This window comes from Ylistrum balloti, unplaced genomic scaffold (assembly GCF_031769215.1).
Source record: "Ylistrum balloti isolate Yb309-2 unplaced genomic scaffold, AGI_CSIRO_Ybal_v1 Utg370416, whole genome shotgun sequence".
NCBI classification, from domain to species: domain Eukaryota; kingdom Metazoa; phylum Mollusca; class Bivalvia; order Pectinida; family Pectinidae; genus Ylistrum; species Ylistrum balloti.
In genome coordinates this window covers 1,189,777-1,216,678 of record NW_026782282.1, presented here as the reverse complement: position 1 = coordinate 1,216,678, position 26,902 = coordinate 1,189,777, and the positions used below count along the sequence as shown (strand labels likewise).

The following is a 26,902-nucleotide window of genomic DNA, read 5'->3' as shown; positions in this document are numbered from 1 at the left end:
TGTCTGACGAACTGACGCGATAACCAGTGATCTGTGTCTGACGAACTTCCATGACAACCAAAGGTGTATTTCTGATGAACTGATGCGACGATTAGTCTGTATCTACCGAAGAGACATTAAAAAACAACACAACCAGTCAGAACGTGTCTTCTTTGATGGGTTGCTGCATCATAAGATATGTGTCAGGACACAGACTGCGAGACAGAGAATCAGTATTTCAATAACTTTGTACTGTGTATATTAGGCAGGCTCACAATATCAACAGAAAAGAATACTATACAGAATTAATATACCACTGTTATTGGCTATTGCTATTACAGTGCTGTAGACAAGTTTTGTCCAAGTGATCAAATAGCCTGCGGCACTATGAATATTGCCTTCGTTTTACAAATAGAACGAGGGCTCTGAAAATAAAACCGTTTGTCATCAATGACATCCAAACCACAATACATCTTTAATCTGATTGGATATCTCCTAATGCACATAACTAATAAGGATGATAACATTTCAATTAAAACGATTAATGATAATTGACATCCGGTAAAACATCGTGTTCTCATCCAATACTAATTTCGATGTAGTAACTCGTACACATACGTCGGGAGCTACCATTAGGCCTATCGATATGCTGCGTTGCATTTCATCTTTTAATTAATTGTACAACTAATTACAAAGACAAAACGTATTTCTCTTTTACAGAAAAGGATTATAGCACTGTCACTCCCACTGGTAATATCTTGTGTCATATTGTTTTGAGTTTTCATTAAAAACAGCACCATATGTTTCTGATTAACGACAATACATTGCCTATCCTATAGATATCCCTGGAAACTTTCCACTCGCCATCTGCTATCGCCGTATCAACCGTTCTAATCCCGATAATACAATCTATACTTCACTTCAGTTAAAGGATCCGCGTACAAACTCGTCATACGTCACTTCCGGTTCATCAATACATAATACTTGTATGACAACTGCTAACGATAATATAATTGATATCAAAATTGACAATACGCGTTCAATTATTCACGACAGAGGGAACACATCCGGTCATACATTTAATTCCCAGTATTTCTCAATTAATCTGATTGCCATTGGAAATATCACGTGATTTAGAGAGTGGATATTTTAGATTCTTGTCAGGTCTTGACCGCAATTCAAGATATAGGATATGAATTTGATCATTAATATCCACTACAGAACAATTTGCGAAATATTGCCAACATATATCCATTTTTCTCTACCCGCTCAACTTATCTCTCCCATCATGTCGCCCGGAAGTGTTCTCTTCACACTTTGCGGCTTTTTATCGAGATCTTTGAAGATTATTTTCCTAATATATAATATTGACATTTTATATGAAAGCACCACTGATTTCTGATGAGTGAATGACACTTAAGTGTATACAGACACCAGGCAGATCAATACCGGAAACTGTAAATGATGTATGCTCGGCTTATCATTTTATATCTATACATAATGTATCTAGCTCCATATGTCTAATATAGATTCCTCTCAAGATCTTCCTTAATGTCAGTTTTATGTTACTTAGATTTGTTAAGGTTTCTTGGTCTACAAACGTCTCTTTGATCTAGAATATTGTTAATGTAAATCAATATACAGTGTACATAGAGACGTTACACCAAACTCTCCCTGGATCATTTCGCTCAATAAGCCCCTAAGGTCGAAAACACTTCATGTTAGAATAAGTCAAATTAAAATAAAATAATTTGGTAAACAAACATCAGATATCACAAACTATTTTGAAACCGTGACACCAAACACCATCTAGACAATTTTGTTTAATACGTCCCTATGGCCCTAAATATCATGTGTGGAAAGAAATTAAAACATATTTCAACTGAAACAAGATGTATTTATGAAACACTCTGTCCACGGTTGCAACAAAGTGGGACATTAAAACTACCCTGTGTAAGGCATGTGCTAATTGTATGCACTTTATGAAACACTTATGTCGTCATTGTGGTACCATTTTTTTTATTTTGTACATTCAAATATAGGTTAAAGGTCACGGTCAAGGTCACTTGGTCAAAGATTTTGGAACCACCAAAAAAGACTTGTCACAAGGAACACACATGCCAAATATGGAAGCTATACCTCTCATGATCCAATAGTTGTGGCCAATGTTATTTTTTCACATTTAGGTCAAAGGTCACGGTCAAGGTCACATGGTCAAATATTTTGGTACAACAAGAAAGGTCTTGTCACAAGGAACACACATCCCAAATATGAAAGCTCTCTATCCCTTACGGTGCAATAAGTATGGTCAAGGTTAAAGTTGACAACAGACAAACAAACGGACAACACAAAAACAATATGCCCTCTAAACTTTTTCCATCCGGGGCATAAAACTATTGATGTAAAGAGACCAGACATAAAAGAGTAAGACGAAACATAGTCTAGGTCTTTGTGTTCATTACTTCTCAATTTACCACAGATATTCCCAAGGCTACAATAAAACAAAACTAATTTCAAGAAAAAGATATATTAATTTATATCTATGTGCCAGTCACCTTATAGGTATTTATGTTATTTACTTTTGTTGTTGTTTCTTAGCATTGTTCGTGGTAATTAATCAAAGCACACTTCAACAAGAAACTATTACTAAAATAAGACATGAAATATTGCCAATCTATATGGAAACATTATACGGAACATCACCTTCATCTTTGTTATAATGAGCGTTCTTTAGTCTGTGAAATTTCATCTTAATACACACATTTGATCGCAGAAACATCCGCGCTACATGTATGTATCCAATTATCCAAACACAACCCTGGTGATTAGATTGCCTGTGTGTGTAAATCTATAACTAACACGGAAGTGGCAATACCACATGTCCGGAAATCTAAAGGGAGCCTTGATCGGCACCTTATGCCATCTCCGAAAACAAAATGTGCTTTTTGTTATAAATGCAACCAAGTCTGAATCGGTGGTGTTAATCTGATACAGAAATAATGTGCAAAAAGTAAAATTTTATGCGGTTGTTAAAATTATCACTCTCCACATGCAGTGTTTCAACGCCTTCATAAAATGCTAGTCCGTCTGTTGTGCACGTGCTTAGTCTTTATGTTGCGGCCTTCTAACTTTTGACGCGATCATAAAAGCATAAACACTCTTTTAAAAAAAAAGTGGAAAATATATCATTTCGATTCACAGTTCTCCAGTCCTACTAAAGAAATAGCGAGTGAGTTATCGAGTAGAGAAGATTATGACATTTCGGAATGACAACACTATGAAAATGACATTAAGTGGTACCTTCATCAGTGAACACGTTTTCTTCAAATGACCTTGTATTTGGCGATAAATTAAACCCCGACCAACACCGCGTCAAAATGAATAATTCAGCCCTCTAAGGATTTTGACGTACTGGAAACGAGAATGAAATAATTCCAATACCTTTTTGTTCATCTTTTTCATATTCATTTTTTTTCACTTCCCCACATTATAGTATTGATGTCAGGATTATCATTTTCTCATTTCACAGACGTATTACTTTCGTTACACTGTCCTATTCACAAAGTTCGTTTTTCATGGTCATGTGACCTGTAATGGGCGGCAATTAACTCTGCTTTGGGTCTTTTTTATTTTTTAACGCAAAAGCACAACCACATAGAAATAACGTGCTTTTGTCTTAAAAGTTATCATGCGTTTCTAATGAGAAACTTTTGAAACGTTTGAAGCAGAATAAAACGCTAACCCTTCCGAAACGGTCACATTCTCCTGTAACTTTTTCATAACTCTCCGTTCTAGTCGTCCATATTTTGTTAGTATTTCGTTGAATTCTGTTTACATATGTATTTTCTTTCCTTTTGTCGGAAACATCAAATCAAAATATGAGAATTATTCCGGAACACTTTAAGCATTGTGTATGTGATTAAACAGAAAAACAAATACGGAATGTTGTTCCTCAGAGAAAATTCATTTTTGATTAACTTCCAGACGTAAGATTTTTGGTACGAGAAGTAACTGTGAAGCATCATATTATATGTATTTTAATGAAATAATAGCTCTCAACCTTTTAAAATGTTTCTGAGCATAACTTAAGCATCGATTGAAGTAGCACACAATGTCATTAATTAGAAAGCTTAAAAACTTTATTAACATAAATTTAATTGCCATGGTACGTTTCATGGTGAAATGTGTTCTCCCTTCAACGAAAACCACAGGAGAACCGTTATTTAGAAGAGAAAAAAAAATAAAACTTGAAAAGCTAGCATAAATCAATAACATGGCGCCACTAGTCTCTACTCGAGACAAATTATGTTTAATGACAATAGACAATAATATAAGAAAACAGCAGTTTGATATGTTAATTGTAGAAACGGCATACAAAACAATTTACATAACAAAATCTGTTTAAATGGCACGTAATAAGCCTTAAAATCCGAAATCGCCATCAAATTGCCAGTTATATTGGAAAAGTAGAGTCATTTTACCTTGACCTGTTGGTGCTAATGTTACAATATTGTCCCTATATATCGGCCGGGAAGAAAACTCATTAGTCTGTTTGTTGTTGTTTAGTGACTGGCCCACCTAATCTATTATGTCATATGAGGACAACAAGACGGCACGTGCCAACTAATTACGAAAAAATCAATATAGACTATGTGATATCTATATTGAAATATACAAGGTCGGGTTGGAAGGACGTGGTATCGATCGGGAAACAATTGTCATTATTCGTTTATTTAAACTTTAATCAAAATAATATTTTAAAGACCTGACATCACCTCTAACAACACTTTTGACGTATCAACAAAATCTCACTAAACTTCATCCAAATCTCGTCGTAGAATTTGTATTTGTTATCAAAAATGTCTTAGCAATATCCTGAACATTAAATTGTTTACGCCGCTATATTAAGACTTTGGTCTTTTTGATAAACATGAATTTAAAACCTTACCTGTTACGCAGGAAGATGTTCGCTGATATTGAATTACCAACTACTATCCTAAAAAAACCTAATTGCGAAATTAAAAAAAAAAATTATCTATATTTGATCAAATGTGTCGCTTTAAAGAAGACATTGATATTAAGAGGTCAACATCAAATTGAATTTTTGACATTTAAAATTCAACATTAGATCAATAAATCCTCCCACATGGGTAGTAGATAGGAATGATAAGTATACTTAAATACATTACTAAATGTGGTTTTAACATCGCGTCAATCAAATAAAGAGTACGAAGAAGACTTTGATAGGAACTGGAGGAATACATCGATAGATCTTACATTCCTATAGTAGGAATTATTTGCCCTACTTTAAGTTATTCAGCTGTATTGCGTGTTACAATATAATGCATAACTAATGAAGACATACGACCGGTGATTGGGGCATGTAATCGAGACATTTGAAACATCACGACATGGACATGAATAGAAAGTATCATTATATACATTTCCAATTCTGATTTCAGATTCCACTACCACAACTGTCAAAATAGACAAAAGAAAAATTCCAAAAAATAAAAAGTTGATAAATAAAATGTCTGTGAATTTGCGACTCTCTCAACTTAAGGGTTTTTCCCTTCAAATCCATGACGTTTACTACAACTGAACGTCTGACCTCTGAGAAGCACATTTCAACGCAAATTTAGATACAGAATCAGTAAAGCGTAAACGACAGATATTCCGTCTGTCTATGTCTCGTCAGTGATTAGTCAGTGACCAATTGGTTAGATTCTGTTATTTTTATTTATTTTGTTTTTTTTTTTTTTTTTTTTTTTTTTTTTTTTTTTCATGATTTTGATATTGGACAAGGGCTGTTATACTGAAAATTAGATTATATTCACAAAATTAAAGCATTTTTTCAGAAATAAACGATAATCAGTTTCAGACTAACACTGGTCGAAATTTGCTGTTGTGTCTACCGTCATTCGCTGCTTCGATCGGAGATGGCCAGGTTCATCACATGACCTTTCGGAACCTCCTTTTAACCCGCCGATTTGTTTTGATTTCTAAATGTCCCCCCATCGCCCATGTGCAAAGATGTTGTGTACACTTTCCGTACAATAATGATATGCATCATTGTTGGGTCGTTCCTGTTCTATTTTTATTTTTTTTTTTTTTTTGACTTTTTTTTATAAGAATTATTATGCAAACTTTTAAATATTATAATAAACAGAAAGTTCACAATTTTTAACAGATATTTAAAAAAAAAAGTTGTCATGCTTTATTATCAGTTACGAAATGAAAATCTAACCATATATTCCATTTAAGATGGATAAAAACTAGGGGGAAATCAAAAGTGATTGAAATAAAGGCGAAAATGATGTCGGTTTACACTGATCGCAACTAGTGTAAACATTGTATGTTTCACTGAATGTTTCACAAGAACATCAAGTACAAATGCATATTGGTTACGGTAAACCTCCGGGACAAACGCCCACCTTCAGTGTTTACAATCTGTCATCTCAAAGGTTGTACAAAGAATAACACCTTTCAACATACATACAGACAAAAGATAATTACCACATCCTCTGTCTAATTGTTGACATATTGCGATTTTTTCGGACTCGAAAATTAGGAGCAAAGCCATTCTCATTACACTCGCCATGATCTCTGTTAGTAATCAGCATTCCATTAGACTGCATGTGTTAAAGGAACTACGAAAAAAAAATAAAGATTATCCAATATTGTCAGGGAAGCTGATACTTTTCTTCAGAGTGAAAGAAAAAAATAATTTTCGAAAGAAAATAATCATCATTTGTGACGGGTCGACATATTTGTCCCTGCAGAGCGTATAATTGTAAAATTAATCGGACATAACTGCTGTCAATAACAACAGAGAGCTTATTGACATATCAACAGAAACTTAATTCAATGTCAAATTTGATAAATTAACTGCAAAATAACAACAAAAACAAAAAAGATTTACACGGAGAATCCTGAAATATTATAAGAATGCCTCGGAAGAGTAAGAACCATCTCCTTCATCGACAATACCCGATATGTAAATGTTTGATAAACCATGTAAGTAAATCTCACGTTCCCAAATGAGAACACGACAAACAACAACGGAACAATCAGACAAACCTAACGAGCATCAAACACGTCCAGATTCGTATCGATCAAAGATATTTCTCAATGCTGTAACTATGACGGCCTAAATTTTCCCTATCTTTTTCATCTTTCGAAACCGTCAGCTACCAACTTTTTGCACGAAACTCGTAATATTTGGACCGACACATTGAATATCAAATCACCTCTGACATGTTAAAACCATAATTTGGTATTCAGGGATGTTGCAACCTGGTAATGGAAAAATCACAAAATCAAGATTTTACCTAAACGGATGAGAGAGATTTGCTTCATCCACAACCATATCAAGGTTAATATGAGAAATAGCACGTTCTCAAAAAGAGAACCAGATATAAAGGCAAAACTATCTGGCATATTAACGGACATTCAACACACCTTTCTTTATATCGCTTCAGGAAATAGAGCATATTCCAGAGAGGTCGTAATGAAGGCCATAAAAGTAGCTAATAGTCCTTATCAATAAATTGTTATTTTTCGACAGTTGTCAATATATACCAAGTCGTAGAGATTTAACGTGAATTAGATGGAAATTCCAGCCTAAAAGTGATCCGAACGTGATGTATAAAATATACACAGGTTAATAACAGTTAGCAGTACATCAAGGAAGGCAAATGAAATTGGTCAGAAATGTACACATAAAGGCATGTTCAATATTTTGTTACATCTAACAGTAAATCGTATGTATATATTATGTCCTCGGGGACAAAGTAGCAGAGAAATACGACCAAGCAACTAAAGTGGATTGCGAAGAAGATAAAAAAATGTCAATCATTCAGAGGTAAAATTTTAAAAACAATTCTTTCTGACGTTATGAATAAACATTTTTGTGGCTTTATGATTTGATTTAAGAATGTCACTACATGCCAACGGTGCCAAAATTATTCCTGCAAAGAAATAGATTGTATTGTATTTTGGCATGAAACCGGTATTTATGAAGAATTGGCAGGGATGTGTATGACCAGAATATTTTACAAAGAACACACGGTTGAAAAACGACTTTAAATTCAAATTTAGAATCTGTAACAGTAGAACCAAATAATGAATCAAACTGCATCTAATTCTTGCAGCCATTTCTTGGATTCGTCAGTGATGATGCACCATACAGCTCTTTCGTCCTTCTAGACATGTCAGTGATGCTGTACGATACAGCTGTTTCGTCATTCTAGGACTCGTCGGTGATTCTAGGCCTGTCAGTGATGCTGCACCATACACCTGTTTCGTCCTTATAGGACTCGTCGGTGATGCTCTGCACCACACAGCTATCTCGTCCTTCTAGACATGTCAGTGATGCTGTACCATACAGCTGTTTCGTCCTGCTAGACACATCAGTGATGCTGTACCATACAGCTGTTTCGTCATTCTAGGACTCGTCGATGATGCTGCACCATACAGATGTTTCGTCCTTCTAGACAAGTCAGTGATGCTGCACCATACAGCTGTTTCCTCCTTCTAGGACTCGACGGTGATGCTTCACCATACAGCTATTTCGTCCTTCTAGACAGATAAGTGACAATAATGCTTAAATTGTCTAAACCTCGGAGACAACCAAGTGATATTCATTCGATGAGGGGGTGAACTAACCACACATATTTAGATACAAGTGTATAAATTCAGCCATGTGAAATAGAAATTAAAACAAAAACAAAACAGAAAATTTGATCACGTAAAATTGTATTTTTGACATTCAAGTCCTAATACGTTTTAAGTTGCTCACTTCCGTGACAACCCTAAAGCTGCTAAGCTAAAATGGTTGATGATTAATGACTAACATTAAAAATGTCAAAATTGAAAAGTATCAACGCCCCATGAAATCGATTAACCCCTACCGCCACTCCTTTATCAGATAGGATAAGATCAGTAAAGTTCAGTGCCTCACACTATGGAAGGGCTTTAGTAATGACAGAGTAAGGGGGAATTCGATACATAATACTTACTTATAGAATACTCCTCGACCTGCCTGTCATGGTAAGTACATGTCAACCGGAAGTGACATTAATTTTCATTTCATTCAAAATCCAATTATCTTATTTTTATCACGTCCTGGCCATCTTTCTCGGCTGCCAGTCCCTCGCCAACAGATGTTAACTGCTTTTGCCAAACTATGTTGATTTGAGATTTTTTAGGAGCAATGTGAGTCAGATTTGCTACAGTGGTTTTGTGTAATACAGTAACTATATAGACGCCAACGTGAAAATATTTCTACATCGTGATTTTGGTCTCTGTAATTACTCCACAATTCACATGGATATAATTATGCCAATGTTTTATGAATGTTATCATATTACTTATTTGGAACAGCTAATTGTACCGTTGTTTTATATCAAGTAATAACAACATTATGTTTTGGCATACATGAGTTTGGGGCCTCGTGTTACCGAGTTGGTAAGAGCCTACGTACAGAACTTCAGATGTAGATCCGGGTTGCGTGTTGAGACGCTCCTTACCATGGCGGTTTGTGTTTCACAGGAAGCTGAGAGACTGATTGGTCTCTGCTGTCATGGCTGTGTCCTTGTAAAACACACTTTACTTTAATTGGTTTGGATGATATGCGACGGACCTCCCGTATGTTGTTTAGTGAGATAGCCACCAGATACTATAAGGCGTCCATACCATCGGCTGTTGTTTTATAACGACAAATAATACAAATGTATGGCAACTCTGGCGTTGGTGAAATTTTGTAGAAACCTCTACAATAAGGAAGGATATCACATATGTTTTACATAAACAAACATAAGTAGTTTTTGAAGAATCAAAAGACACTACTCAGAATGTCCACAAGAAACTGACATGTCTTTCATCATATCATACAATATTTGAAATTACGGGGCTAGTTACCTTCCCATCTTGACTTTGATATTTGACCTACTTTGACTTTTCTCTGTCGCCTCTTAGATTACAACACTTTAGACCCTCAACACCACTGACGTGTGCCTAGATTAATGGAACAGCTGTTCGGCGCAGTAAATGATTCATAATTTGGTTCTACTACTACTGTAACTTCTGAATTATGTATTCCATGATGATGTTACTCTCTGTTGTTTGATATAAAGAAAAGGACAATTACGACAACGTATGAATGGTCATTGTTCAGCAGTGAACCGCGGAGAGAATCAATGTGTGTATCAACATTGCAGCCTCCCGGACCATTCATCACTGTCCGTATTTTGGAAAAACTTTACGATCGTACAAATGACCCACACTGAGCACGCCCTTCCGTAGACAACGTGAGGAACACTTTATTAAACTGCTTGACACTGCTGCGCCATATGGCTGCAATGACCACGTGAACTCTGTATGAAATTTGTCAAGACCTGGATGCAGTAACAATAACGTTATGGGTTTATTCACTCATCAGACTAAACGTAAACTGTCACGTTTGAAAATCTAATGGACACTTTACAGAAACCACTAGGTGTCCATCATGTTCGAACTACGTTATATCCCCTTCCTCTCTCCGTAATACCATAGCTTCAAGTGGATTCAGCTAGTACTAATTCTGGTGATCGGTGGAAACTAGCTTGGAGACTTTATAAAATTATTGATGATGTGGCATAAATGAGGCTCTTTAATGGCCGCGATCATTCAACAACTCGCCAATTTATGAATGTTGAGTTTGTTTATAACATTCACTCCCTTATTTACAATCAGCAATATTTTACACCAGAAGTCTATTCAGGCTACCATTCCACAATATTTTCAAAGTAGAAACACCACTGTGATTTCCTATAGTTACTTCAAGCCCAATGAATTCAAACTGTTCAACAACAAACAAACGCTGCAGCAACTGGATGTAGATGACCTTACAACTAGTCCTCCGTCAATTTGTTCATGTTTTAAACATAATTCAAAATGTTAAACTAGGAGAGCTTTTCGTGAAGAGTCCTAAATACCATGCAACCCTGTTCGTTAAATGGAATGTGAATTTCAGGATACTTATGGATTCGGTTGAAAAATATGCCAGAGAATGGGCGAAACGAGAACACGCTGCGTTGGATTCACCTTCTGAGTGGGTTAAATCCATTCGGTCCATCATTCGTACAAGACTTTGCAATTTGAAAATGAACACAAAACACAGGTCCGCTTTCTTCGATCACGATGTTCAATCCACACTCCAAGATTTACAACTGCAAATATACCACTCTTCCTGTATACAAAAAGAATTGGGCTTGCTTGATAACGAAGAAAAACCCTACCTATACATTGTACAAACTTTCAGAAGATTTCAAAAGCTAATCGGTATTACAAACCCATTGGATACGGACCTCCCTCGTCTATACTGGATCCTTAAACTTCAAAAGAATCCATATAAACAACGTTTTATAGCTCACTCGTCTAACTGATTAACCAATCCTTTGTCTAAACTGCTAACCACCATTTCAAGTACTATCGAATTATTGTGATACTGTTTACGCAAAAAGTTGGAATTAATAGTACGTGGGATTTGAAGAACTCCATAGAGCTTTTGATGAAGCTTCAGCACCTAAAAACATTTCTTATATAAGAACATTTGATTTTTTCATCCCGTACACAACAAAACCCCCATTCTAAACTGAAGGAACGCCGTCCTTCTCCTGTCGCGAGAGCTCTCTTTTCCCGAGAAAGGTGAACAGCGCTATAAATATATGGTTGTGAACTATTCTGAAGCGCATTTCGTAAAAATTACGTTCAAATCAAAGAAGAAATATACGGAGGACGAAATCATAACAATGATTGAGTTTCTGGTTGACAACATTTTCGTCGGATTTGGTGGTACGACCTTCCAGCAGACCATTGGCATACCTATGGGAACCAACTTCACCCCTTCTGTTGGCTGACTTGTATTTATTTTCATACGAGGCTGAATTATTAAATGCTTATCAAGACAGGTCACAAAGACATTGCAAAGGCGTTTAATTTCACTTTCAGATATATTGATGACGTCTTGACATTTATTGACCACGCCCATCGTATATACCCCACATAACTCTTCTACATATCTCGATCTTTGCCTACAATGAAATCAACAAGGACAACTTTCCATCAAGCTGTTTGATAAACGTGATTATTTCAATTTCCCTACTGTGAATTTTCCATTTCTGGATAGCGATAATCCTGCATTCCCAAATTATGGTAATCACATGTCACAGATGATTCAATATCAAAAGGCTTGTTCCCATTATCACGATTTGCGTGTAGGTAGTAATCAATTGACTGACCAACTCATAACACAAGGGTTCAAAAGATTCGATTGATGGAAATTATGGGGAAGTTTTACAGTCGCCATAGCGATCCCTTTCAGAAACATTCTATTTCTTTGTGTGACATGAAGCTGGGCATATTTGATGCACGTTAGTTTGCTTGTTGGTTCCGTTGTTGTATATCTTGTTCTCATTTGAGAACGTGATATTACTTACTTCGAATAGCAAAAGGTTTACATGGTGCCTGTCGATTACACTTCCGGAACACTTTATCTGTTTCTCCTTGTACTTGTTCGGTCTCGTGTAAATCATTCTTTTGTTTATATTTTGTCCTAGTTTTATGGAATTTGAGTTTAACTTATGATTATGTCATAATGTAACACTCTTAAGACCAGTATTAGCGTTACAGATAGTAGTACATACAAAATGTATCACATTTTGAATGAAATATATTGCCCCTCTCCCCCGACAAAATCAGCTGCTAAATGGTCAATTTAACTTTGTGTTCCATTGGTGCGATGGTATTGCTTTCGGTCAAGAACCTTAAGAGCGGTGGTTGGCAATATACATGTACCTGAGAGCTATTAGAGATGTGGGATTTAAAGGTGATGTGACTTCCAGACATTTTTGCGTTTTATCACCCAACAAACTTTTCCCCGCGGAAACACTTTAGTTCGGAAATGTGATTTGAGTTTTTGGAACGTAATTCATGTTGAATTTCACCTTCACAAATACTTTCTCTGCTGGGAGAGATAATTACTTATTATAGGTTTTAATCAAATTATTCAAAGATTCCGACACAAAAATAGGACAGGTGTACCAACCCCAACCCCCACCCGGTTGTAGCATCGTGAATTATCACAACGCACACCCGTCTCAGGTCGATTTATGTCGTTGCGCTCGGTAGGAATGAGGTTTTTCGCTCTGCCCGGCAAAACCTTAGAGCCAGACACGATACTGCACTGCAATGCCCCAGAAAATTCTTAATATCTAGGGCAGGTTTACAATGAATTTCCCAACAGCTACCGTAATTTGTTTTAACGTCTTCACACCTACGTATTGTTATCACTACCCTGGTTCTCATTTTGAGAACGTGGCCTTGCCTACATTTAATCGGAAACACATGGTCCAACTGCACATGTATCTTTTAAAGATTAACGTGATCATTATTTTGCTAATCTTTTGCCCTCATTTGATTTATTATGAAATTTCGTGTTTGCTTACATATATGTGATGTATTGTTGTCTTGGTTTTTTCACAAAATTAACTAATATATATTTGTATTGACGACTTATTCAGACATAACGTAGTCAGCTTTTCTTGATGGAAGATATCAAAAAGCTGGAGTAGATTTCTACATGTTTACTTTCTGTTCTTTTAAAACAAACGGATGTTATATTTTTAATATCTTTATTTTTTTCTGTTTTATGAAATTGGAACAGTTTTCTTAAATGTTATCGGAAAAGACAAAAGCAATTAATTTACTTACGTAGGAGATCATTGGAAGATTGAAGGCAGCCGCTACTCGTCCTTCGTGAATACATGTTTCCTGTGGTCCGATATAGGCCCATATCCCTTTACCTAGGAGTTCCACGGTTTGCTTGATGCTAATACGTTCCATTCCATATGTCTCTGCTATCACAAACTCAAGAGTGTGGTTTGGAAGAATGGCAGGATCTTCGTTAACTTCCTTAACGGCCAGAGTTATCGCCCCGGAAATAGACTGTCCTGGACGATGGTAGAACTGGTGAATACTGTACCGTTCTGAACCGGTAATGTAACCCAATTTTATCACTTCCTTGTTTAGTAATCCGGAAACATTATTGATCAAACACGTAATAATTACAATAGCACTATTCCAAGTCGAGATCGCCATTTTGAGAATAAATCCTGGTATCTATGCCAACTTATTCCAAACTTGCACTAAATCTATTCTGGCCTCTGTAATAAACAAAACGAGTCATTCAAGCAAAGAAAATAGTAAATATTTACCAAGTTTAACATTAAAACAAATTTGGTATGTTAAACTAGAAAACAGGCAGTTTGTGACATTTTCACATGATGGTTTTGTTTTTTCAGTATTTCAACAATCAATGATTACTCAAAATTAAAAAAAAAATTGTTTTACTCTTTTGATGTTCCAATAACGTTTTAAACCAGATAAACAAATTGTATATTCCGTCCGTTCTGAGAAATTTGGCTTAAGTGATCTGTGATCTGCTCCAAATTTTCATTCTAATAACAACACATAAACGCGAAGTCGACAACCATCCGCATCCCTAATGCTTGTCGCTTAACGACCTCAATAATTCAGAAGAAAGTCAAATGTCTATCAACACCAGTTGTCTAACGTGTTGTAGCTTCTTCCGCAGTACAGCAGCAAATGGCCACAATCAGATGAGTCTGTTCATCTGGTGCGGACAGCTTCATCGTGCATAGCATTGGAGATTTACTTTCGTAATAAACAGCAAAACAACATAATGAAATATGAGACAAAAGTCATGTTAATTCGTCATAATATTATCAGACGTCCGTTCCCTGGTCACACGTATAGAAAACGAGTGAGGGAAGAGGTTCAGAATTTTAAGCTAGTATATTCTACTTACAGTACAGAATTCACGAAAAAAAAATCGAAATAATTTTATTTCATCAATCCAACAATGCTTTCCAGTCACAAAATATCTTTGACGTTAACGCATATAAAACTCGTGTCAGGCCATACACTTACAGCTGTACCAAACAAAAACAGGATAATTTACAACATTTAGAAAACAATGAATGATAATTATATGTCACTTCTGTGATTAAAGCGCATATGTCAAGGACGATTTTGATAGCTGCTTGAGTATGTGGTATCTTTTGGTCCACCATCATCAGATCATGAACTTTTCAAATCGTTCTTTATTCGTCGCCCGTCCTTAAATAATTAGTGTTTTCACTATATTAGTTGATTTGTTCAATGAATCATTCTCAAACAACATACATGTATGTAGTTTCGCTTTAGTCCCTAGTTGTGCATAGTTCATTTTAGATCATTCGTAGCTATAGTTACTGCCATCTTGGGTTTTTAGCCAATAGCCAATATTTAGACAAACTTGGTTTCCTTTCCCTAAGGATGCTTCTGGCAAAATTTCATGATTAATAAAGATTTTTAGTTAAAAGCTGACGAATGACGAAAGACGGACGACGGATGACGCACCACCTTCGGAGAAGGTGAGTCAAATTTTTTTTCTTTAAATTATTAGAAAAACAAACTATCTGACACGCGACCATCTTGAATTCCACATTTACATGCAAAGATTATTACCACTATTTTAAGGGGAATTTTCAATTCAAATTATTACGAGCGACAAGAAAGAAAAAATGAAAAAAAAGATAGATTTTAAAGATCAGGTAAAGATAACAGGTGCCATGCTCCCTCAGGGATATCTACGTTTTATAAACGCGATGTAAATTGTACACCAATAATACGAAAATGTGGCTATGGGTAACAATACTGTTGTCAGACTGTCGGCTATACTTTTGTATTAATACATATCAGTGTACATATATATCCTTCCGGAATCGTTAAGTATATAATACACAATCTTGACTTAAATGGGAAAATACTCGATATTTAAGAGGTCGTATCATTTATGGTTACTACATAGGTACAAAGCAGTCTCGTATGTTGATCATCAACAATTTTATGTCGTCACTGAACGAGTATTCGGTTTTCCCATTTTGATATTGTTATAATGATATACTATTCAACCATTCAATTACCACGTCAAGACTTTTAAACATGTACAGGAAAATAAAAAGTTATAAACAGACAAACCTCATAACTACACATCCAAGTTCCTCTAGGGAATTTTAAACACAGTTTATCCAAGGGTGTCCAACTAAGCGAAAACACATGCCGCTTTGTAGTGAATTAAACGGAACTCACACTTCCCTGAAAGAAACGAGCTCATGATTGTATGTACTGTGTGTACAGCAACAAGTTCCTTCGGCATCGGCTGGTTACATATACACTAGCAAACTTAGTTTGTATATATATTCCACCACAGCAGTCGGATGTTGAGTAGAGAGTATAATGCGCGGCATGGCTGAGTGACCATGTCGTTCGTGACCCATATACTAACAGAGGAAATACCTGCACAAGGGGGAGGAGACCCGGAGTTCAAATTACACTGGTTATCTGATCGTAGCTAAAACAGACTTCTACATCGTAATGTATTTATGATGTGTGAAAAGCGAACCAGAACGAGAAAATGGCACACACAGACAGCTGTCGCTTGAGGCGGACCGGAGTAAATTTACAGATTTTAAAAAAAAAAAAACTATAATTTGCGTGACATATTGATTACATAGCGCCGTAACAAGTTATGTGACAGGACAAAATGCTCCTACACAGTTTTATTAGCTCCGGCTTGAGAGACAGACTTTCTCACAAACTGATTCACTTGCACGCGCTTCGGAAATGTAAGGTCGTCCTCCACTGCGATTTACAGGCTTTAGAGATCAATAATGAAAGACAAATGATCAGATAGTGTGGCGGTCTGTGAACTATTGTTTACTGTTGCATAAACTAAATATATTTTTATTCTCCGAAATATATTACAAATAAATGCAAAATCTGATAAACGTTTGTATCTTCTATAAAAAAATCAATAAACTGCAATTAATTATGACTAGTATCCCTCTCACAGCGTCCTTGTTGTGTGGTGTGGAATACGTGACTGATGGGACAAAGTTTGGACGAAATCAAACGTCCAGTAGGTTTATATAGTATCGTTCAAGTGATCACGAGAGTTAACGCCATCTATTCTAAAAGAAAAAATTCGTCAATTTGCATAATTGCACTTCCGCTAAGACAAATGATGACTCCATTTAGCACATAATGACTAGTCAATGTCGTTCATATAAAATGACTCCGCTTACAGACAAGACGTCATGATTTCTAAATGATCAGTACGTAGTGTTTCCGCTGAAACGTTCTTACAGTTTGTCAAGTGTCACGTACAAAACCTCTTTGAACAGACTTGTTATTGTCGGCCAGACTGTTTTATCTCGAACGAGAGAGGTTCCGTTTGGTTCCAGTTTGATCATAACTCTCATAACTTTTCCGCCAAGACATATGGTCCATTCAACTTAAGACTGGCTAGCTACACGGTTTGCTTTCTCATTGAGGTTTAGGTATCTCTCACCAAAATTACGTCACTTTTTTTTGCATTGTAAAAAGCAAATTGCTACCAATCAGACAAGGTTTCCTACATAATTGTATTTCCGCTAAGTTTCGTTCTAGTGATCAGGGTTTTTTTTTCCGCAGACATATGAACATATGTAGTCTGTAATGTTCCATGAGCAAGTTGTATTTACGTCTGGTCGAAATTTTCACCACATACTTCAAATTTTGTGTATCGTCAAATAGATACGCTTAATTTCTTCTCTGTCAATAGTTCAACACAATTTTGATTTTATAAGCACGTAAATAACCTGAACAAAACTTAGGCAGTAAGACGAAATGCTTATAAAGCGGTCAAGTTTGGATGCCGCCGTGTCTTTGCTCTCACGTGCAACATGTGCCTTTCACCTATATGGAGTCATCGGTCAAGTGTCTTAGGACCAGAAGTTACATCCCGACAAGACATCTCCACATGTAAGCGCTTGATGTCTACAGTGGCGGAAACCTACCGGAGTACCCGGGGAACCCCAATTGGTCTCCCCCACCTTCCTCCCACCCTCCTTTCACGTCTGTTCCGGAAATCGATCCCCAGATGGCTAGGTGAAGGCGAGTGTTACCACTGCGCCATCCGACCACCTAATGATTTATTTTAGCTAAATATTAGTCTGTATCAAATTCCTTTAATGAAAAAAGAAGATGAAAAACAAAACAAAAACAATCATAAGAAACTAGATGTGTTTATCAAACAATATGCCCCTCAAACTGCAACAAAGACATGTGTTAATTGCATGCACTCTGAGAAACACTTATGTCTTCATTGTGGTAATGTTTTTCTTACTTTCTTACAAATAAACAACACCTGAAACGTCTGAGGTAAAACACAACCTGGATCTGAACTCACACTTATGTATACGTAGGTAATGAATGACGCTGCAAATTGTTCAAAATGTGCACATGTGTGATATTTGAGATAATGAACGGAAACTATGAACTATTGGAAAGATCAAGGGATGGAACTCTGTCAAATATTAAAGCCTACCTCTTACAGTGCAAAAGATAAGGCCAATGTTTAAGTTTTTTTCAAATGTAGGTCAAAGGTCACGGTAAAGTCACATGGTCAAACCAAGGAACTCACATGCCAAATATGAAATCCTTACTTATTTCAATGCAATAGTAAAGGACAAATTTGAAGTTGACAACAGACAAATAACAGAAAAAACAAAACAATATATCCCGACCTTTCGATATGGGAACATAAAAACATTGTTATACCTTTACTATATAATCCCTATGCTTTTTATAGTGAATAAAGTCTGAAATTCCAGAGGTCAACATCTGGATGTTGACTGCTTACATCACAGCTCAATACTATTCGGTACTCTTCGGCCGTTACTCGACAATTTTCAGTTTTAAGCACACACAAACACGCCATCACGCCTACAAGGAAGCATTGCTAAACATTTGTAGACTGGACTTTCGGTCAGAAGGGCCTCGGGCAACAGTTTAGTCCTCTGGTTCAACATAGCACATGTTGACCTCAAACCCAGTCAACAAATGTATAGTATGTCTCATGGAGATTCTATACCTCAGACACCTACATAAGCAGATAACTGTCAAAAGTTAAATGCATTTATTTCATTTTGGGTCGATATAAAATGCTTTAGTATCGTTAAGATGAATAAAAGGGAGATGAAAATGTGTTCTCGCTTTAGTTTGTCTACATGTCAATAGAGAACTTATCGATTACATCAAATCAGACACACTTTGGTGAAATAATGCACGTGCACGTGTACTTGATAACCTTAAATCATGTTCCAATTTGATTGGTGAACGAAGAAAATAAAGTACGCAGTGCAATAATCACGCATGACTGTGTTTCAAGATAGCCGAAATATCGTCTTGCTGAAATATATTGACGAAATTCCGCTCGCAATGATTTCAGAGGTTGTTCCGTCGAGAATATGAAACTTCAAAGCCAAAGACTATGTCTTCGTCAAAATTATGAATCCTGAATCACGCAAATGTTATCTACGTTTCACGTTTAAAATCAATTTTATAGAAATATGTTTTGAGGAAAAGCCGTCTTTATCAAATATAAAATAAATAAACAGGTATTTTTTTTGCATTGGTCAAGCATTACAGTTCTACACAGTTTCAGAACGTTGAACTACAGTTTCCTAAAATTAGAACACAATTATTTCCTTCTCGATAGAATTGTCCTGGCAGTGTTTCAGATGATTGTTACCAGCATTCAACAGATTCCATATAAACACCATACAATATTAACGCGTGTTGGTGTACACGGGAGTAGCCCGTGGTGACTTGTTCAAAGTACATCAAATAAGACCGTGGATGGTCAAACGTGTAAAGGCTGACGTCTGGGAGTCCACATATGATCGTATACTCAGTAATGATACAGGACTGTACAATAACCGGATAATTTGACCCCGGGCAAAGTTCCTGGTATAAAAGCAATGCTAATAGAGAGAAATTGATTTTATTTAACAATCTTATCCAAACAAATAAATCTGACACCATGTAGCTGTGTTAGGCTAATTTCCTTGAAGGTAGAACTCAGTCAATCTCGGAAAGAATACACAAACGCTTGAGTTATTAGAAAAGCTTGGAGAGTGGACATCTTTTTAAGCAAACAGAACATTGACTTCTGTCGACGACACTAAACATCGTCGCACGCCATGTCATTTAGGCGTGAAACGTCACCAGCCAAACAGAATGTTTCTTGGCAACCAGAACAAGTTGATCTCCGATCCAAAGACATTCGAAGAAAAACGGATAATTGTCAACCATAAGACAAATGTTTTCAATATTCTTCAAAATTCTAGCTACAGATAGGACACTTTCTAAAGCATATGACAAATAGGTACGGATAACTTGTAAGGTCGCATTTTAATTATTTTTTTAATAATAGCTCGGATCAGAATATGCACATATGCTTGATATTGTTCTAGAATTATAAAAAAACACCTGTAATTTTATTCATAGAGTCACTAGGCTAGTATATATTCCCGTCTAGATTTTGACACTTTTCTTGATCACTTTGGACTTCTTCAGTTTGGAATTCTAATTTTAGCATGAACGACGAGCCACTTAATTTTACGGTATCTACATTGAAACTCTAAATTTATATCAACAGGTGCCATTCACTTGATTTTTTATATCCAACCTTTTCTTTTTCTTGAACTTGTCAGACACATTTCTAAGAAACTTCTTGGTGGGTTGCACTGGTATTTTAAACGGACATTGACAGTTTTCATCACCTCGTCGAATCCGATTGGCTGACAAAAAAAAAACCCACAAACAGACAAAAAACGTAAATACCAACATGTCAACATAATCCCAATCCAAACTTAAAATCAATGTGTTCCTGAAGAATAAGCTTCTTGGAGTTTCATCGACGGCACAAGCCAAGTGAAATCCAAGTAAGTAATGTCACGTTCTCAAACGAGAAAATGATTTAAACGAACAACAAACACGCCCAGTTTTATATAGCATACAAAAATAAAATAGAATTTTTCTCAATGAGATCAATATATCGACCGTTAGACTTCCTCAATATTTCCAGCGACCTGCATCGATAGAACCGTGTGTTACGAGGTTGTCTGTCAGTTGACGTAAAACGTAATTCCCTGTTCAGAACTAATTTGCTTGGCGTTATATATTACGGTACAACAACAGAACCCCAACAATAAAAATCACCCTTTACAGTTTGACACTCCACTAGTTAGACTCATTGTGACTTTAAGCAGTTAAAATACAATACGATTTACCAAAACTGGAAAAGATGTTTTTATTTACATTATTGTAGCTGAACACATCTTCACTGTGTCTTAGAAACAATACAATTCACGAGCAGGTTAATATGCTGTGACTTTAGAGAGGGTCAGTTTTCAATACTTGTCAGAATTGTCATCCATATTACATTTATCCTAATTATGATTTATTCTACATTAATGTTAGATGTTAAGCATATTTATTTACTTATTTTATTCAATTATCTATTTATTTGTTTATTTATTTATTTATTTATTTATTTATTTATTTAGGGATTTTCTTCTAGGCAACCTCCATGAATTTGATATTATCCCGTTGTAAAAAATTGCAACTATCTCCTCCAGAAGAAACACGCAAGAGCAATAATTGTTTCACAGAATAAAAAGAAATATTTCAAAAAAACCAAAACCCAAGTGCCATGGCATTCCAACATAAAGCATTGTTTTTGTCGGGCTTGGAATCCTCGAAGACAGACTCTGATGCGAACATTTTACCTAGTTTAATGTACTCAAAATTGTCACGAAATTCTAGACAAGACGATCGGTTTTTGGTCTGTTGCTATTCTCCAAGTCATTTTCCCATGTCTAGTTTGACAGCGACCGTATAGGTATTCGGATATCGTCTAGAGGCATCTAGCAGTAACACTACTTAAAAGCTTGAACAGCTTGAAAAGATTGAGACAATGTCTTGTTCCCGACATCTTGTCTTTATCTCAAAATCTTTCTTTCCTTCATTCATTGTTTTTCTGTCATTTCTTTCTTTATTTCTTCTTTACATTTCTTTCTTTCTTTTCCTTCTTCCTTCCTTTCAAGTTTTTTCTTTCATTCTTTCTTTCTCCTTTACATTTCTTTCTTTCTTTATTTATTTCTTCCTTCCTTTCAAGTTTTTTCTTTCATTCTTTCTTTCTCCTTTACATTTCTTTCTTTCTTTATTTATTTATTTCCTTCCTTTCAAGTTTTTTCTTTCATTCTTTCTTTCTCCTTTACATTTCTTTCTTTCTTTATTTCTTCCTTCCTTTCTTTTTTCTTTCTTTACATTTCTTTCTCTCTTTTTCCAATTTTGATATATATATATATATATATATATATATCAAATTATTTTGTATTACCTGATGCCTATATTACAACATATGGAGTGAATTCAACTCGGCCATGTTCTACATTGCCATAAAACCAGTTATTTTCCTGGGAGTTAAAATTTCGCCTATTCGACAAATAACGATAACAGAATATACATTCTATATGATATGCATATTGTTATAAAAATGACAAACAGCTGTTTCGTTTACCACGTGTTACAGAGGTGATCTTTACATGTCGTGTCATCGCGGCTGTCCATCGACTACAGTTTCAAGAATTCACTAAGTGTGCATGACCTCGGGGATATCAGTAACTTGTGACTCTTCGAGCAATATTTCTCTTGAGATCTTAATCTTGAGATTAAAAATATTATTGATCTTCCTTAAGTAATGACAAGCTTTCTAAACTGGCGTCAGATTAGTATGGACATGTTATAGAAGAAAATGTCGCACTCTCTTCCTGTTCCGGTCTAGACACCTGGCTAACGTTGATAATCACCCTGAAATCATCGTTTGTTTTCTGCTCTATTTCTGTGATTACAAATGTTGTCTTGACAGTGTAGTTGTCTTGTGAGTGTTGCAAATCTAACAGGATTGACGTGTTTGATTCCTGATTAGACTAACAAGCGAGATAGCCCACTTATTGACACACATTCCCGTCCTGTAACAGACCTCGATATCGGATCCTCCACTAATCATTGACTAATTCCCGTCCTAAGACAGACCTCGATCTCGGATTTCTCGCAAATTATTGATGAGTTCCCGTCCTAAGACAGACCTCGATCTCGGATCTCTCACAAATTATTGACGAGTTCCTGTCCTAAGACAGACCTCGATCTCGGATCTCTCACAAATTATTGACGAGTTCCTGTCCTAAGACAGACCTCGATCTCGGATCACTCACAAATCATTGACTAATTCTTGTCCTAAATTATTTCTCACAAATAATTGACGATTTCTCGTCCTAGTCGATCTCGGATCCTCCACTAATCATTGACTAATTCCTGTCCTAAGACAGACCTCGATCTCGGATTTCTCACAAATAATTGACGATTTCTCGTCCTAAGACAGACCTCGATCTCGGATCCTCCACTAATCATTGACTAATTCCTGTCCTAAGACAGACCTCGATCTCGGATTTCTCACAAATAATTGACGATTTCTCGTCCTAAGACAGACCTCGATCTCGGATCCTCCACTAATCATTGACTAATTCCTGTCCTAAGACAGACCTCGATCTCGGATTTCTCACAAATAGTTGACGATTTCCTCGTCCTAAGACAGACCTCGATCTCGGATCCTCCACTAATCATTGACTAATTCCCGTCCTAAGACAGTCCTCGATCTCGGATCTCACACAAATTGTTGACGAGTTCCTGTCCTAAGACCGACCTCTATCTCGGATCTCACACAAATCATTGACTAATTCCTGTCCTAAGACAGACCTCGATCTCGGATTTCTCACAAATAATTGACGATTTCTCGTCCTAAGACAGACCTCGATCTCGGATCCTCCACTAATCATTGACTAATTCCCGTCCTAAGACAGTCCTCGATCTCGGATCTCACACAAATTGTTGACGAGTTCCTGTCCTAAGACCGACCTCTATCTCGGATTTCTCACAAATTATTGACGAGTTCCTGTCCTAAGATTGACCTAGAACTGGGATCTCTCAATTACCAATTACATATTCCCGTCCTAAAACACGCCTAGATTTCGGTTCTCTCGCTTATCATTTACGTTCTGAGACAGGCCTAGAACAGGGATATCTCATAGATCATTGACGTGTTCCGCCCAGGTATATAGATAGCATTGTTATCTTAGTCATGTTATGTTCTATTAAAACCATCAAGCATCGAGCGTAAAATTAATAAACATAACGTCCTTTCACAGAAATGTTTATCTATCAGCTGTCTAAGTGAGTACTATCGGCTATTTGGATTTAGAAATGAGATATTAATTCTTGATATATTGACTTTAAGCTAAAATCCTTCACAGGGACAGGCGATTACAAAACGTGACATCTATATACTCCAAGAAACCAAAATCTATCCGTGGTTCCAATATCATTTACCATTGAGTTATAGTACCTACAGATAAGATCTTAAAGTTCAAAACCAAAAAACGTTTAGATTTTTAAGTGAAGAACAAAAAAAAAACGTTAAGATCTTTTAGTGTACAACCCAAAGACTTTTAAGATCTTTAAATGAAGAACCCAAATACTTTAAGATCTTTTAGTGTAGAACCCAAAGACTTTAAGATCTTTTAGTGTAGAAACCAAAAGACTTTAAGATATTTTAGTGTAGAACCCAAAAACTTTTAAGATCTTTAAGTGCAGAACCCAAAGACTTTAATATCTTTTAGTGTAGAACCCAAAAACTTTTAAGATCATGAAGTGCAGAACCCAAAGACTTTAAGATCTTTTAGTGCAGAACCCAAAAACTTGCTCTGATCTCACCAACATCTGAAAAAACAACCTATCAATTTGTTTTTGTTTTCATTTACTAGTTTAGGTTGAAAGCATCAGTACACTGCACCCCTATGTTAATTAATTCTATGTTATGAATTACTGAAGACTGGTCTTTATCTAATTATTCGATATTTTACCCGAACACAAACAGGTAATCTGAATCTGTTTTCTAAGGTTTGGTGCAAACCCTTTTACTGTACTCCAGTCGCTGCCTCCTCCCGTAACTACCAGGTACACCCCTTCGACTGATCTTTATTGTGTGCAATCGCTGTTTAGATCTATCACCGCTTTGTGTGTCAGACTTAAATCTCGGCAAAAACTAGAACATGGTTAGGACTGTCCAGCCCTTATGTCTTTTGTCAGGAATGTCAGCAATTCCATCAACAAACTTTCTCAATTAACACATTTACAAAGATGTAAAGTATCTTTGAAATAGGTAATAGAAACAAGTATTTTGGAAAATAGAAAACGCCATTTTCTGAAGTGCTTTCAGCTGTCTCTCATACCAAAGTGTGTCGGCAAGGTAGGGCAAACCGTTTGATAAATGCTTGGTCTTCATGGACGTTTGGATGTTTTCGGGCACATACGTTAACTATAGTACAGAGAGGGCTGTCTGAACAAGGTCTTTCGATACCAAAACAGAGGAAAGAAAATCCCTATCGTCACAAATAAAACAAATTTATCTATCACGAGCTCAAGAATCTGTATAAATATTCAATAATGACAGAACGATCCGGATTTCGCTGTACACAGAAGATAGTGCGATCGATACAAAATTCTGAGAGCACTGAAAAACTAATTTTGGATGTTGTTACTTTCGAAAACGATCGTTTTTTTGAGATGGACGCCAAAAAAATTAAGAAATACCAATCATGGAAAAGAAAAAGAAGAAAAAAGGTTTCAAGCAATTAGTTCTTAGCAGCGAAGTAAAACCATGATTAGAAAAAGGCAATTAAAACGGAAATTACGTTAAAAGCAATATGTGGAGAACGATTTCATTTATATCAACGAAAAGAAGCAAATGGGAAAGTTTCATTGCCTACTTAGAGGTTTTTACTTTCTGTTGTTGTTTTATTTTAAGGTAAACTACAATATATATATAAATATATTCATTGAATAGGTGTAAAATTGATGTGTAAGATAGATCAAAGTAAAATCAAAGGATTCTATTGTGGTAAGGTGATGCTGACATCGATTCCTCTCCTTATAACACGTCGAAAATAATTTCTTAGGAATACCAAATGACACGTGGTCTTTTTTTGTCAACAACACACACTTAATTAACCTCTGTTCCACTTTAAATACGGTTAAATTAGGCCTGATTATCTCCCCAACGATATCTAAATCGGTTCTTTGAAATATAACGAAAACATAATCACTTATTTACGCAAGATTGAAAAAATGATTTTTCGCTCTTTTTAATCAGAAAACATGACATGCAACACTTATGAATAATCTTGAAAGTAAATAAAAATGTCAAATTATAGAGTTAATGAACGGGCTTAAGTTCGTGTGTTATTTGAGGGTTATCGTCTTTGTGATTGTGAGGCCTCGCGACTGGTTGAAGAGGTTATTTTGAACACCGGCATTACTCCAGACCAACCGTAGTCTCCCAGCGAATTAACATTAGCGCGATAAACCGGCTGTATCATTCAAACCATCACCATGAATGCTCTACGGGAAGATATGTTTTGCCATATGTTCTATTTTATTATCTTAAGCGCTATCAAAATGTTCTCTTGAAAGCTAATTCAAAATGATATACATAAAATAGATGTGATGTATCTGTCAGTACTTACTGCAATATATATATTTTTCGTAGAGTTTAGTAGTTATGATATTACACATTAGTGACTAAATTCCGCTCTTCAAAACACTTGGGATATTTATTTTTTCAATTCTTGTCCGAAAGGTTTTACGTTTCTACTGTAATGTTCTACCGATAACAATACATATATATAGCTTATTCTATCCTTTGCAATTTCTACATTATACATATATAATTGTGATATCCTACCCTCACTAATTTCCATATCCTACCACTATAACAAATTGTGATATCCTACCCTCACTAATTTTGATATCCTACTCTCTATAATTGTGATATCCTACCTTCACTAATTTTGATATCCTACCACCCTCATTAATT

At 35.9% G+C, this 26,902-nt stretch overlaps 1 protein-coding gene across 2 annotated transcripts in view; it reads right to left on the bottom strand.

The window, feature by feature from the left end:
* Positions 1–16,210, bottom strand: part of LOC132554528 (guanylate cyclase 32E-like) — a 56,145-nt gene extending 39,935 nt beyond the window's left edge. The window contains exons 1-2 of one of the 2 annotated variants that reach the window (XM_060218849.1): positions 16,063–16,210; positions 13,732–14,183 (exon numbers count right to left, since the gene is read on the bottom strand). In XM_060218849.1, coding sequence (XP_060074832.1) covers positions 13,732–14,118 — 387 coding nt within the window. In that variant the 5' untranslated portion in view covers positions 14,119–14,183; positions 16,063–16,210. Of the gene's footprint in view, positions 1–13,731; positions 14,184–14,370; positions 14,430–16,062 lie in introns of those variants that run through there. The other variant, XM_060218850.1, reaches the window with a different exon arrangement.
* Positions 16,211–26,902: the final 10,692 nt, after the last annotated feature.